This window comes from Bos mutus, chromosome 6 (assembly GCF_027580195.1).
Source record: "Bos mutus isolate GX-2022 chromosome 6, NWIPB_WYAK_1.1, whole genome shotgun sequence".
NCBI lineage: Eukaryota > Metazoa > Chordata > Mammalia > Artiodactyla > Bovidae > Bos > Bos mutus.
The window spans coordinates 83,546,747-83,561,477 of NC_091622.1; the positions used below are offsets into that span (position 1 = coordinate 83,546,747).

Consider the following 14,731-nt stretch of genomic DNA (forward strand, 5'->3'; position numbering starts at 1 on the left):
TTATGATTATGTGAAGGCACACACACAAACATGAAAACACACCAACACTCTTGCACAAACACATTCCCTTGAGACTTACTCTAAATGACCAGTTTAATATTGTCCTCATTGGGAGCAGCCAGGAAGTGTCAAACTAGATGCTTGCTTAGTTATAGAGCTTGATTATAAGGCAGTTGAAAGTGCCAAGACTGTAGAGTCTAACTGTCAATTCTCTTGTTGAAGAACCAATTAAGTAAATTGTTTTGGATTGTCTTTCATAAACCATAACTTTCAATAAATACTTAGGCATAGAAGTGATTTTAAAATAGTTTATTTGGAATAATGTGTACCAGTACTTATTTGTACATTTCACTGAGAGTCAGTTAAATTTTCAGCTTCTATAAAGTAAATGATCTCACAATTTTACATGAGTAAATACAAGACATTTTCATCATAATGCATGTAGTTGTTCTGACATCCAGGTGTCATGAATTGGCTTTTAAAAGGTGGACGCTCTGACACATAGATGATCATGCTAGAATCCCATAAAAATTCAGTAACATTCATAATTCATATTACATAAATTGCTGTGCCATTAAATGTTAATACATTTTATGCATGTTCTTTGGATGTGCATCTATTAAAAGAGGGAAGGAAGGAGATGGGGAGAGGGAGGGATGGAGGGAGGGGGGAGAAAGAGGGAGGAAAAAGGAGATAGAGAAAAGTTTCTTCACTAAGATAATTGTATTGAAATAAAGCTATTTACCCTTTTTATTTTTACTTTTTTGCAAAGCAATCCTTCCTATTTTTTCCCTCATGACTTTCATTACTTGAGTTTAGCTACAGAGGATCCCTAAACTTTCAAAAATAACTGCCACTGGTGATCTTTAGATCTTAAAGTTACTCATATTTAGTTGTTAAAAAGCAACGTGTATGTACACAATTGTAAGTTACCTGAGAATGTTGTGTTAGGTATATTTACTCAGTTTCTCTATGGAGGGGACAAATTCTCTCATTCACATAGATGAAGGTATTTTAAATAATAGTTATGAAAATTATAATTTTTGGTTCTCTGATGAGGAGTGAATATTCTAGTTTGGATTGTTAAGTGCCTGAAATTCATTGGTTAGTTCTCATGGGAGCATGTTGCTACAGGATAATTAAGATTGCTGTGTGACTACAGTGACTTCATACATAACTTTTAGGACTCACACCTCATATAAAATATTAAGTAACCAGAAATTTTAAAAACTAGTATTTTTCTTGCCTCACGGTATTCTGTCCTGAATGTTATCTACAAGTTTTTCCTTTGCAAGTTTCTATACTTTGCCCCTTTCTCAGCTTCGATGAGGTTTCCTTAGAGGAAACTCCTCTGGCCCTGGAGACTTGTGCAGTTGCCTCTAGTTTTCACTCTCTGGGTACCTGCTTTTCTCACTAGTAGTACTTAGGTTATCACAAGTATAGCATAATTGTTACCTCTGTGACTAGTTTATTTTGTTTCCCCTGGCATATAGCCCCAGTACTATGCAACATTCATGTAATTTTCTTGAGAAAATATAAACCCATAGTAACAGAGAAAGATTAAATAGTGTGAAACTTAAAATAGAACACTTAGTTTCTTTTGCAGCTGGAAAGTTTTAGAATTTTAGACAGGCATGTCTGCATTCAGACTCTTGAACCAAGTTGTATTTATTGCACTAGATCCCAGTTTGTTGGGTTATCCAGTCACGGTAGGCTGTCACTCTAGTGTATACTCCTGGTTTATCTGGCAGACCACACTGATACCCCCAGCTTACTATCCCCACGATGAACCAGTGTTGCCGTGAGTCTTCTTGTACTAGAGGGCCACCAGAGTCACCCTGAAGGAAATAGGATGAAAGATTATTTAAACTTGAAGACAACCCCAAAGTATGAAGAAGTTTATTCCTATGATAGTAGAAATCACATACACAATGACAGAAAAGTTAGTCTTACATTTCTTGTTGAAATGCTATATACTAAGTCATGCAAAAATTAAAAAAATCCTCCAAGTACACATGTTGTTCCTTCAGCAAGTGTAAGAAGATGAGAAGCACATCTCCTAGACTTCACCAGCCTGCTACCCTGACCAGGCTCCCCTCCTCCAGGGGGTTACCCCTGACTTCCACCTTTCTTCCCCAGTGTCACCCCTTCTAGCTTTGGGCTAGATTATTTTTTACTGCCAGTGTTCTCACACCCTGTGTATATCTCCTTCATTGCTACTTCTTTATTTTATACAAGCACATTTGCATGCCTTTTGAATTTACTCCCACCGAGTCAGCTCCCCTCATTGTAGCAGTTGCACATCTCTGCAACGCTCACTGCATTTATGATATTGTTCAGTGTCTATTTTTCAGGCTATACTGTAAGGTTTATCAGGGAAGGGAGGCATACATGTTCTGGACACTGCTATTCTCTAAGCTTCTAGCCCAAAGGGAAGGCTAAGAAAATATTTATTGAATGAACATGTTTTTAGAAATCTCATTTATCTTCCTATTCATAGCATAATGCATAGTGTTTCATGTATAGTATTGATATATCAAAAATACCCTTTTGGTGAATAATAGAAAAGAAATTTATATGGCAATGAGTAAAGCATTCCTTATGAAATGTTTATGAGCCACTTATAATATTGATAATAAATCAACCAACTAAATATTTTTACATGTATTAGTCCATATGGAGAGAAAAATTGGTATATCTTCCATGTTGCATGATGAGTTAAGTCTGAGGTTCTTGAATTGGTCTAGGTTTTAATCCTCTACTTAATAACTATATGATTTCCAGTAAGCCACATAACAGCCCTCTGTATTTCAGCTTCTTCCTCTGTAAATAATAATTTTATGTGTTTAATAGAGTTTAACACACCTAGCACTCTGAGTACATCCTGCTAAATGGTCAGTACTAATAAAAGTCAGCTATTATCACCAGCTATGCTTATAGAATAGTTTGGTATTCATTTGACTGCTCTTAGTAGTTAGTTCTTCCATGAGTGCTTTATTACTGGTTTATATGGGGAGAAATTTAGTGTCTGAATCACCAGCTTGCATGACAGTCCCTGTGTGGAGCCGATTAGCTCCTGGCTCCAGTTTGCCAGTTCTCAGCACTTTCCCATCACTGTGTTTTCCTGCTGTTTCTTCTATAGTAAGAGATTTCTCTACAAAACATGTTACCAAGAGAGGGCAAGCAAATATTAAACTAAGAGGGACTTAGTTTAATAGATGCAATGTTTCCTATATTTGGCCAGCTCTACCGCCTCAATGAACAGACATTTATGCCTGTGTTCTCTCTTCTAAACCATACACCTGCTGAGCTCAAGTGATGTTGTATAAGTACAAAGACTGGCACATAGAAATTAAGTGATGCAATTAAAAAAATGAATGAATGAACAAAAACAAATAAGATCTCATAAATTCTTACGTAAAGTGCTACTTTGAGACATAAACTCTAGGCATTATAGTATTTTAGCTGAAAATCAGTGAGGCCCAGAATGGAACATGCAGGAAAATTTCATATAAGAATCTGTAAAATCTAGACATTTAGGGTGAAATTATGTTGTATCTCAGATGGTAAAGAATCTGCCTTCAATGCAGGAGACCTGGGTTCGATCCCTGGGTTGAGAAGATCCCCTGGAGAAGGGAATGGCAATCCACTCCAGCATTCTTGCCTGGAGAATCCCATGGACAAAAGGAGCCTGGCAGGCTACAGTCCATGGGGTCACAAAGAATTGCACACAACTGTGCAACTAACACTACTACTACTACTATGTCTGTCATGGTAAGACATGCTAGTAAGTGCTTATAAACTTGAACAATGACATGGATAAGGTTGTCTTGAACTTACCTGGCACGCGTCCACTCCACCTTCAGGTAGTCCAGCACATAGCATTCCAGACAGGACGGCTCCATTATAACCAGCTGGTGCGTTACATATAGTATTACTTATTATATTGACCCGTCCTTGGTTTAGATCTGAAACTGTGCTGCCTATTAAGTATAAAGGGAGAAATAAAATGGACTTCAGGGTAGATGAATTAATGAAACTATGGTGAATATAGGAAAGAATATTTGTACTCCAAATATATCTCTTATTCAGCAAAGAAGGCTACTGAAGATGTCCTAGGAGTCTTTTCCTTAGCAATGATTTCTGCATTAGAGACGGATAACCCCTTTACATACATCAGTATCTTTGTTTTGTTTGTTTTATTTTAGCTTTGTCATATAGTGCCCCTTAGGGAAAAGCGTCTGCTTCCTTAAAATAGATTAGTAGACTCTGAAATGTCCACTGAGTGATTCTGAATTAGAAAATTACATGTTGAGTAACCTTTAATCTAGTAACAAAAGAGTAACCAATCTGGTTTCAAGGCTAAAGAATGAATTTATTGCATATTGATGTTTCTTCACAATGGCATTGCCATTTTTTCTTATTGGCACAAATTTTATCTATTATACCAAATTACTTTGGGCCATGGAAATACAATGAACTTTTTTTTAGGACAATGAGGCTTTTGTTTTATTCCTTGGAGAGATGGTCTACAACATGGGTAGAAACATGCACATATTGTTAATTCTACCCTTCCAGTCCCTAGCTGATACTCTTGTTTTCCCTTTGGTCATATTTGCTCTTTCATGTCATCCTTATTTTTTATCTGATTTTATTCACTTCAAAAACAAGTGTGAAAAACACTTGTGGACACATAGAATTTCTTGCTGTAAAGGCAGAATTTTATTTCATTTCAGAATAACTTAAATGGCTGGTAATACCTTAAAAGTTGTTAAAACCCTTAAAGGATACCTATCCAAATTCTATCTTAAATTTTTAAAATTTTCCTTTTAGGGGAGCCACTTGAGTCCTTATAGAGTCTCTGGATCATTGGAGAACTCATATTTTTTTGTCGCTTCCTTTCACATTTCCCTATTACTATATTTGAGAATTCCCTATAGTTTCTAGGGACAGCACTTTCTTTGCTGAGGGAACTCTTGTTAGAGCTTAGGATGATCAAACTGTAGGATAGTTCTCTCTGTAGAAACCTGCCTTTAAGGTGTCCCTTCATTAGAAAAAATGCATAGTGGCAAGTACCAGGAGATACAGCTGTTGTCTTTGTTTTGATTTTTCCTGAGATACTTACCGCTATAACTCTGAGATCCCCATCCTGTTACATAAGCAGTGGAACCAGGTGAAATGGCCTGGTTAGCCTCTGGGAGACACACTGTATGAATATATCTGTTAAAGGTGACTTCTCTGTCAAGTTGTACGAGTGCAATATCGTTTTCATGAGTTTCAGGTTTATAATTGTCATGGATTAAAATATTCGTTACTCCTACTCTCTCTTGAGGAGATATTGTGGAAGTACCAAAGGTGGCAATCCATTGGCGAGGATCAGAGTAGCTAAAAAATATGAAAACATGCTATTTGAATAGAGAACTTGTGAGAATTTCAAATGTTTGGATTTTGCGTTTGTCATCCAGCCCTGCCCCCCACCCCCTCCCAATCTAGGAACTATTTAATCGACATTTCTTTGGGATCTATTTCTGTAACTCTTTACTGGCACAATGATCATTGGTCTAAAGAAACATAGAAATGCTTTAGCAAACATATTGTGGGGTGATGAACATCCTGGTATTCTGTTATTCCAATGAGGATATCCTGGTACTTCGATGAACACTAGTTTAGCAAAACTTTTCTTTTATTTCTCCCTTTTCTACATCCTTCCATTTAAGCAACTAAGAAGTCTGAAACAATGTTCACTTTAGTTTTAACTGATTCCTTCTGTTATTTTTTTTCCTTTCCTTTAGGTAGAAGCTCCATTTAAATAGTAGTGATGAATGAGCTCCCTGTCTTATCAGTGGATAAATGATTTTTCTGTACTAAATATGTTGCTTGTTGAAGATTTTGGTGCATATGTTTGTGTGTATGAATACAGAGAGAGAGAGAGAGCACTAATATATACAAAATGTAAGGCATTATCTTTATGATCTAGGAATAGGGACTTTTTGCCAAACTCCCAAAATACAAACTGAACAGTTAAGAAGAATGAATTTCATGAAATCAGTATTAAGTGTGCCGTACATAGAGCGCAAACTAATGGTTACTAGGGGGAGAAAGAGGGGGAGTCACAAGATAGAGCAGGGATTAAGAACTATAAACTGTTGTGTATAAAATAAATAAACTATAAGGATATATTGTACAATACAGGGAATGTAGCCAATATTTTATAATGAATGGAGTATAACCTTTAAAAACTGTGAATTACTATGTTGTGCACCTATAACATATAATATTGTGCATCATCTATACTTCAGTAAAAAGGTCTGTAACATGCTTTTGAACTGTGGTATTGGAGAAGACTCTTGAGAGTCCCTTGGATTGCAAGGAGATCCAACCAGTCCATTCTGAAGGAGATCAGCCCTGGGATTTCTTTGCAAGGAATGATGCTAAAGCTGAAAATCCAGTACTTTGGCCACCTTATGAGAAGAGTTGACTCATTGGAAAAGACTCTGATGCTGGGAGGGATTGGGGGCAGGAGGAAAAGGGGATGACAGAGGATGAGATGGCTGGATGGCATCACTGACTTGATGGACGTGAGTCTGCATGAACTGGGAGTTGGTGATGGACAGGGGAGTTGGTGATGGACAGGGAGGCCTGGCGTGTTGCGATTCATGGGGTCGCAAAGAGTTGGACAAGACCGAGCGACTGAACTGAACTGAACATTAAAAAAGCAAATCAATTAAAAGATATATAAAACTAAAAACAAAATTAACTGCACCATAGATATATTTATCAGATGAATGAAAAACCATGAGAAAATACTTGCAATGTTTAACATCTAAAATTTTTGTAGAATAAACAGAATTCTATAAGCCAACAATAAATGGAAAGAGAACCATTATAAAATGAACAAAAATATTAATAGGCGTTTATGGGAGGAGAAGGCCAAACAGCCAGTAGACATGAAAAATACTCAAACTCACTAGTAAGTGGAGAAGTGAAAATTATAACAGTAATGAGCATCTAATGTATATTCACAATAATAGAAAAAATTAAAAAAGGATAATATTGTGTTGGTGAGAAAGAAGTTCAAACTCTTTTGCATTAAATGTGAAGATACAAAATTCTGGAAAGCACTGCAGTGTATTTAGCACACTGTATATACACTTCTGGGTGCATGTGTCAAAGAAATTCTTGAAGGTTTATTTGTTGATGTTCAGTCTCTCAGTCATGTCTGACTCTTTGTGACTCCATGAACTGCAGCATGCCAGGCTTCCCTGTCCTACGCCATCTCTTGGAGTTTGCTTAAACTCATATCCATTGAGTTGGTGATGCCATCCAACCATCTCATCCTCTGTCGTCTCCCTCTCCTTCTGCATTCAGTCTTTCCCAGCATCAGAGTCTTTTCCAGTGAGTTGGCTCTCTGCATCAGGGGGCCAAAGTATTGGGGAGCTTCAGCTTCAGCGTCAGTCCTTTCAGTGAAAATTCAGGGTTGATTTCCTTAAGAATTGACTGGTGTGATCTCTTTGCAGTCCAAGGGACTCTCAAGAGTCCTCTTCAACACAACAGCTCAAAAGCATCAATTCTTTGGCACTCAGTCTTCTTTATGGTCCAACTCTCACATCCATACATGACTACTGGAAAAACCATAGCTTTGACTATATGGACCTTTGTTGGCAAAGTGATATCTCTGCTTTTGAATATGCTGTCTAGGTTTGTCATAGCTTTCCTTCCAAGGAGCAAGTATCTTTTAATTTCATCGCTGCAGTCACCATCTGCAGTGATGTGATGAAGGTTTGTAGAGAGGCTCATATGCAGGCATGAGAAAAAGTTGTATGTGCTGCAATCTGTGGCTGTAGGAAGTTGGCGCAGCCTAGCTGGATGAAGGGATATGGTGGATGTAGTTGTGGACCAGATTAAAATTGCAAGTGTTGAGCAAAAACATTAAGGAACAATATGAGACTGATACACAGTTTTACTTATATAAATTAAAGAAGCACATACACAAACTAAAGGTTTTACAGGTAATTGCATATTTAAAGACACATGTCAAGTATTTGGGTGAGGCCTATGGGGGCAGGGAAGGCACTAGAATTGGAATTCAGGTATGACAGGAGAAAAATAAAATGAGAGAAAAGTCTTATACAAACTGATGAAAATAAGATTCTGTGAATTGGAAGCTGATAATTCAACATGCTCTTAAGGTTGAATAAAAACAAAATGTAACCAAATAATTTGAGAGTTTTGTGGAGTTTTGATAGTGGAGTTATATGAAAAAATAGAAATTATATATATTGTCCAGGAGATACTTTTGTGAGGTATAGCAATTTGCAGAAGAGTAAGTGCTAGTTAGAAATTCTAAAGAAAAAATATTTGACAACAAACAAGTACATGGATGTTTTTTTTACACTAAACTTCTTTTACTCAGGTCATTTTAGTAAAGATGCTAAAAGGTACTCTTCTTCTTCTCTGTCTGCCTCTCTCCCACCCTTCTTTTCCTTTATTTCAGCAAGGTTTGGAACCAGTTGAATTTATGAACCTTACCTGTGTTGCACATTAGCAGTGTTATTCTGGGCAAGTTAGTATCTCTAGTACTATGTGATTGATTGATACCCTCTAACACAGACGTAAGTATTTGTTGAAACAACTAGGGCATGCTAAGATGGATAGGGAACTGCAGTCTTACCTTCTGAAGCAGTGAGCTGCTGACAGGATCCACCTATTACTGATCAAGGCTCCTCCGCAGCGGTGAGAACTGCTCCACTGTAGACTGACTTGCCATGGCCAGTCTCCTTCCTCAGCTTTACTGCCTCCTATGATTCTCTCCTCAGACAAGGTTATCAGGTCTGAGCGGACCCCACATTCTAATGGGAAAGGGAAGTAATGTGCAAGGAAGATCATGACGCTTACATCTGGGAGATGCTGTAAGAATTTCACCATAATTTATGACTTTTATGTCTTTTATGTATTCTTTCTTAGGACATGCTAGGCTTTCCAAAAGCATGATCAATATGTTATACTTTTAGAATACTTATCTGACTGTTACCTATAGATTTCATTTTAGAAAACATTTCTGAACTTGATTGTCATGGAGGCTTCAAATTGTGGAGCAGATTCAGAGTTCTTTGGAATTTGTCATGAGTGGGGGTTAAGGTAGGTCAGTGCTAGAGGAACTAGCTGAGGCCACATGTTCCCTGGGGAATATCCATCTTCTCAATAGCCTTGCTATTCAAAGTGTGTTCTGTGGACCTGCAACATAAGTGTCCCCAAAGAGCTTGATAGAAATGTTGGCTCTGAGTGGAAACAATCTAAGTGATTATCAGTAGATGCGTGGATTAAGAAACAGTGTGGTATATATGCACATAGAAACATGCACACACATTGAAATGTTTTTGAGCCTTAAAAAGGAAGGAAATCCGGTCTCTTGCAACAACATGGATGAAACTGTAGGGTATTGTCCTAAGGAAATAAGCCAGACAAAGGCAAATACTGCATGGTATCACTTCTGTGTGGAAATTTAAAAAAAAGCCAAACACCCAGAAACAGTAGAAAGTGGTTGCCAGGGTGTAGGGGAAATAGGAAGAGTTTGGTTAAAGGATATAAACTTTCAGATATAAGCTGAATAAGGTCTGAGAATCAAATGTATAACATTATGACTATGTCTGACAGCACTGTATCATATAATTGAAATTTACTGGAGAGTAGAACTTAAATGTTCTTGCCAAAAAAAAGGGAGGGAGGTAATAAATACATGAGGTGATGAGTGTGTTAATTAGCTAGATGAGGGAACCCTTTTCATAATATATATATGTATATATATATATATCAAATCATGACATTGTACACTTTAAATATATTATAATACCACAATAAAGATGAACAACAACAAAAAGAAATGTTGACTCTCAGACCCACCTTAGGGAACAAATCAAAAATTGCATTTTTCCTCGAACTTTACTAAAGAATTGACAAATAAAATTGTATATATTTTAAGTGTACAATGTGATGATATTACATACAAATACACTGCAGAATGATTACCAAGTTCAATATAATTAACACATCTAACACCTCACGGAGAAGGCAATGGCATCCCACTCCAGTACTCTTGCCTGGAAAATCCCGTGGATGGAGGAGCCTGGTAAGCTGCAGTCCATGGGGTCGCTAAGAGTCGGACACGACTGAGCAAATTCACTTTCACTTTTCACTTTCATACACTGGAGAAGGAAATGGCAACCCACTCCAGTGTTCTTGCCTGGAGAGTCCCAGGGATGGGGGAGCCCGATGGGCTGCTGTCTATGGTGTCGAACAGAGTCGGACACGGCTGAAGCGACTTAGCAGCAGCAACACCTCACACATGCATGCATGGGCATGTCACTTAGTTGTGTCCAACTCTGAGACCCTATGGACTGTAGCCCACCAGACTCCTCTGCCCATGGGATTCTCCAAGCAAGAATACTGGTGTAGGTTGTCATTCCTCCTCCAGGGGAACTTCCTGACCCAGGGATTGAACCCCGGTCTCCTGCATCTTTGCACTGGCAGGTGGAGTCTTTACCACTGAGTCACTTGGGAAGCCCACAATACCTAACACAGTTAACTCATTTTTGTGTGTATGTTTGGTAGGAATACTTATGACCTACTCTCAGCAGCTTTCAAATGTATAATACCATATTACTAACTAGAGTCACCAAGCCATACATTAGGTTCCCAGAACTTCTTAGCAGCTGTATTTAACAAGTGATTCATGTGCATAGTGACATTAGAGGGAAACTACTCTTATCATGAAGGCTGTGGTGGTAATGCAGTTCATCACGGACGACCCAGTCCACATCCATAACTGACTCTATCTTACCAAATGGGCCCCAGAAAAGGAATTACTTTAGGTCCACAGAATATTCTCGAGGGTGATTGAGGGTTTTTAAGTATCTAGATTAGGTTTATTTAAACATCTTAAGAAAGCCCATGACACTCCAGTGGCCAAAGCTGAAATGCGCTGGAGTGGGCTTGATCACTCAACTCCTACTTTCATGGTTTATTTCCTCTTGGTTAGTATGTTACTAAGAAATGTAGAGGTAAATCACCATGAAAAATTTCTTTTGCTGACCAGCTTTAAGGTAAGTGATATGACTTCAATAGGATGCCATCCAAAGGCATTTATTTTCCAACAGATCTCCCAGATAAAGGAGGAATAGACTTCTATTAAGAATATAAATGGCATATAGGTTCCTTTGCTGCATACTCCAAGGAAGTTCTCTAGTAAATTATTTTGTCCGTGGGATTCTGCAGGCAAGAATACTAGAGTGGGTTGCCATCCCCTTCTCCAGGAGATCTTCTCGACCCAGAGATCGAACCTGGGTCTCCCAGTTGCAAGTGGATTCTTTACCATCCGGGCCACCAGGGAAGCCCCTAGTAAATTATTTAAGCACATTCTGATAAAAAAGAAGCATTAATTATTAAAATAAATATATGTGAAGTTGAAAAACACCCATAGAGGAAGTATTAACTTATATTACTTAAGTATCTGAGATAGGCCAGCTATCAAGATATATTAGGAGAAGGCAATGGCACCCCACTCCAGTACTGTTGCCTGGAAAATCCCATGGATGGAGGAGCCTGGTAGGCTGCAGTCCATGGGGTTGCACAGAGTCGGACACGACTGAAGCGACTTAGCAGCAGCAGCATATGTCTGCTATCCTAGCCTGAGAGTATATATAATGACATTGGAAAACCCTGACTTTTCTGTTATGTTATAGACATAAAACTCACAATGCTTTTTGTAATTTTTTTATTATACTCTATGATTAACTTAAATCTATCACAAAGCAAACTATTCTGGTAATTAGGAAAAGCTATATAAATGGTGCAGCCAAACGTAATTTGCAAGTCTGCTAAAATGCGACCATAGAATCAGGGCTGGAGAAACTTTCCAAAGCTGCCAAGAAAACTTTAATGAGACCAAACTTGATACAGAGTGGGTGGAATGGCACTAATACTTCTTCCTCCTTCTAAAAATAGGAGAAAACCTAAATATCACTTCATAGCCCAATGAGGTCAGCAGTGTCTAATTTCAACAACAACCTACATGAGTAAACTGAGAATACTGATACCATCTCAATAGATACTTCCTTGGCAAAGAGTACAAATCACTTGAACATTTACCCTTGTTATTTTGGTAAACCACATTTACAAAGTAATTTAAAATCTTACCTCGAGTGAACAGTTGTACTGTATCCTGGTCAGTTATTGCTAGTGTTAAAAAAGAGGGGGAGTCAGATCAATACAAAAAAGACTGTATATCATTTCACATTAATCTCTTAAAGTGTAGTCCTAAGACAACCATAATCAGAATCATTTGTAGGACTGCTAAATTTAGATTCCTAGGCTCCACTCCAGACCTGCTGAGAGAATCTGAGTCCCAAAAACCTGCCTTTATTATCTTGCCCCAATTTGTCATTAATCACACTAAAGTTTGTGCATTAACTTCTCATCAAACAGTTAAAAGATATTTAAAAGATATTTCTGTTCTCAAGTCACTCAGTTTACTTGGGAAAACAGAAACATAGTCATTGAGATACAAAGCAATAAATCTCTAAGAGAAATTAATTTTTCAATTATTCTAATATATATGTATATATATAACTATATCTGTATTCCTCGACTGATATTATTTGTAGTACTGCAGGTATAACAAAATACAGGGGGTTTGCTCTCACATAATTTATAGAAAGAAATTAATTAAGGAATCATTCAAATAAATTTAAATGCAAAGTAGAGAGGAGAAAGGAGAGCATTAGTAATTCTGTCTGATTCACGGATGTTATCGTGGTGAAATAATACTTGAATTGTATTTTGAATACCTAAAAGCAATTTTTCAGACAGCCAAGAGATGAAAGGCATTCCAGGTGAAAGGTATAGTGGCACAAATGCGTGAAGGTATAAGATGTTTGTAGAGCAATGAAGTCAGTAGAGATAATACAAATGTTGCATGTAGGAAAGTGATGGGGGAGCACAGAAAGAAACTATGTTGGTACCAGACACTGAAGGCCTATCTATTCCAGTTCAATATTTGCTTACAGAGCTGTTTCCTCTGAATGTCCTAGAGCCATTGCAAACTCAATGTCACCAAATTTTAGCCCCAATTTACTACTTCCCTGGTGGCTCAGATGATAAAGAATTTGCCTGCACTGCAGGATCAAACTGCAGGTTTGATCCCTGGATTGGAAAGATCCTTTGGAGAAGAGACTGACAACCCACTCTGATATCCTTGCCTGGAAAATCCCATGGACAGAGGATCCCAGTGGGCTACGGTCCATGAGGTCTCAAAGAGTTGCACACGACTGAGCCACTAACACACACACACACACTTAGTAAATGACATCACTTCCACCAATAGCTAGAAATCTGAAACGGTCTCTAACTCCTTTCTCATTATTTCCCACATCTTAGTGGCTTCCGAATTTTGTACCTTCCAGCATCTAACTATCCTTTGAATTAGCCCCATCTTTCCCATCCCTTTAGCTACTACTTGAGTACATGCTTTCATCATTCGACACCTATATTCTTTTTTTTTTTTTTGACACCTTTACTTTTAACAATAGCCTTCATCCTGCCTATATGCCTTGGACAATTATCTATATTTTCTGAGTGGGGACAATAAAAGGATCTATAGTATGTGGTTGTTGTGGGAATTAGACAAACTTGAATAAACATCAGCAATTCAGGCAGGACACAACCACCCACAGAGCTGGAGCAGTGTCTTGGAGGTCCTTGCTGTGCTAAGCATGAACTCTGTAGTTTCAGGGTCAAGAGCTGGGAGTCCAGGATAGGGATAGGAGAATTTGGAGGGGTTAGAGGGGCAACTTTTTGGGCCTGGTGTAGTGGTTTTTTGCCAACAGATAGGAAAGAATTTCATTGTTTTAACCGCTGGTAAAATTATAACAAGTGTATGCTGGTTAACTACTAGTCCAATATAGGAGTCACCAAAACCCTTTAATCTGGAGCTTATTATGAGGTGAATCATGGTTTCTTAAGAGAGTAGTACATGACAAAGTTGGAGGAGTGTTTATACATGAATTGAGTAATTTCTTTTTTAAAAGTTATGTGACAAATATTAATAGAGTACTTATTATATACTAGATACTGAGTAAGAGAAGTAAGGAGGATTAACAAGGCAGACTGGTTCTTGCCTTCAGAAAACAGAGTAGTATGAAGACAATACAAACTCATGGAAACAAGTTTATAGTTTCAATTATGATAAATGCTGTGAAGGAAAATGAAGATGTCTGTGACAGAGATAAACAATTTAGTAGTGGAAGTCAGAAAAGGCTTACATTAGAAAGAAATGATCCAGATGATACTTGACCAGATGCAAGGGAGTGATCTAGGAAGTGTTATAAGAAACTGGACCAATGTATGCAAAGGCTTGGGGTAGGAAGGAGAGAATCTTTGCAGATGGAGAAGGTAAAGGTGTGGCCAGATTGTAGTAAACGAGGAAGAGAATAGCATAATAAATGGCTGCAGGGGTAAGCATGAATGAGATCATACAGTGCTTTAGATGAAATCACCATATCATTTATTGTCCAAATCAGAGCATGTAAAGGGTAATATTAATAATGGTTCTTAGACAATTGACATGGTCCCCATTACTGTCCTGAGTAAACCAGGAAATATGGTATTCTGCTTACAGGTGGTGTTTTTGTTTCATTTTGTGGGAATACATGGGAGACTTTTAAGCAAGATTGTATTT

At 37.8% G+C, this 14,731-nt stretch overlaps 1 protein-coding gene across 1 annotated transcript in view; it reads right to left on the reverse strand.

The window, feature by feature from the left end:
• Positions 1 to 357: 357 nt before the first annotated feature.
• Positions 358 to 14,731, reverse strand: part of TMPRSS11D (transmembrane serine protease 11D) — a 60,178-nt gene continuing 45,804 nt past the window's right edge. The window contains exons 6-10 of the mRNA XM_070372956.1: positions 12,193 to 12,231; positions 8,672 to 8,849; positions 5,126 to 5,385; positions 3,841 to 3,983; positions 358 to 1,838 (exon numbers count right to left, since the gene is read on the reverse strand). Of these exons, the coding sequence (XP_070229057.1) occupies positions 1,677 to 1,838; positions 3,841 to 3,983; positions 5,126 to 5,385; positions 8,672 to 8,849; positions 12,193 to 12,231 (782 nt within the window). The 3' untranslated portion in view covers positions 358 to 1,676. The remainder of the gene's footprint in view (positions 1,839 to 3,840; positions 3,984 to 5,125; positions 5,386 to 8,671; positions 8,850 to 12,192; positions 12,232 to 14,731) is intronic.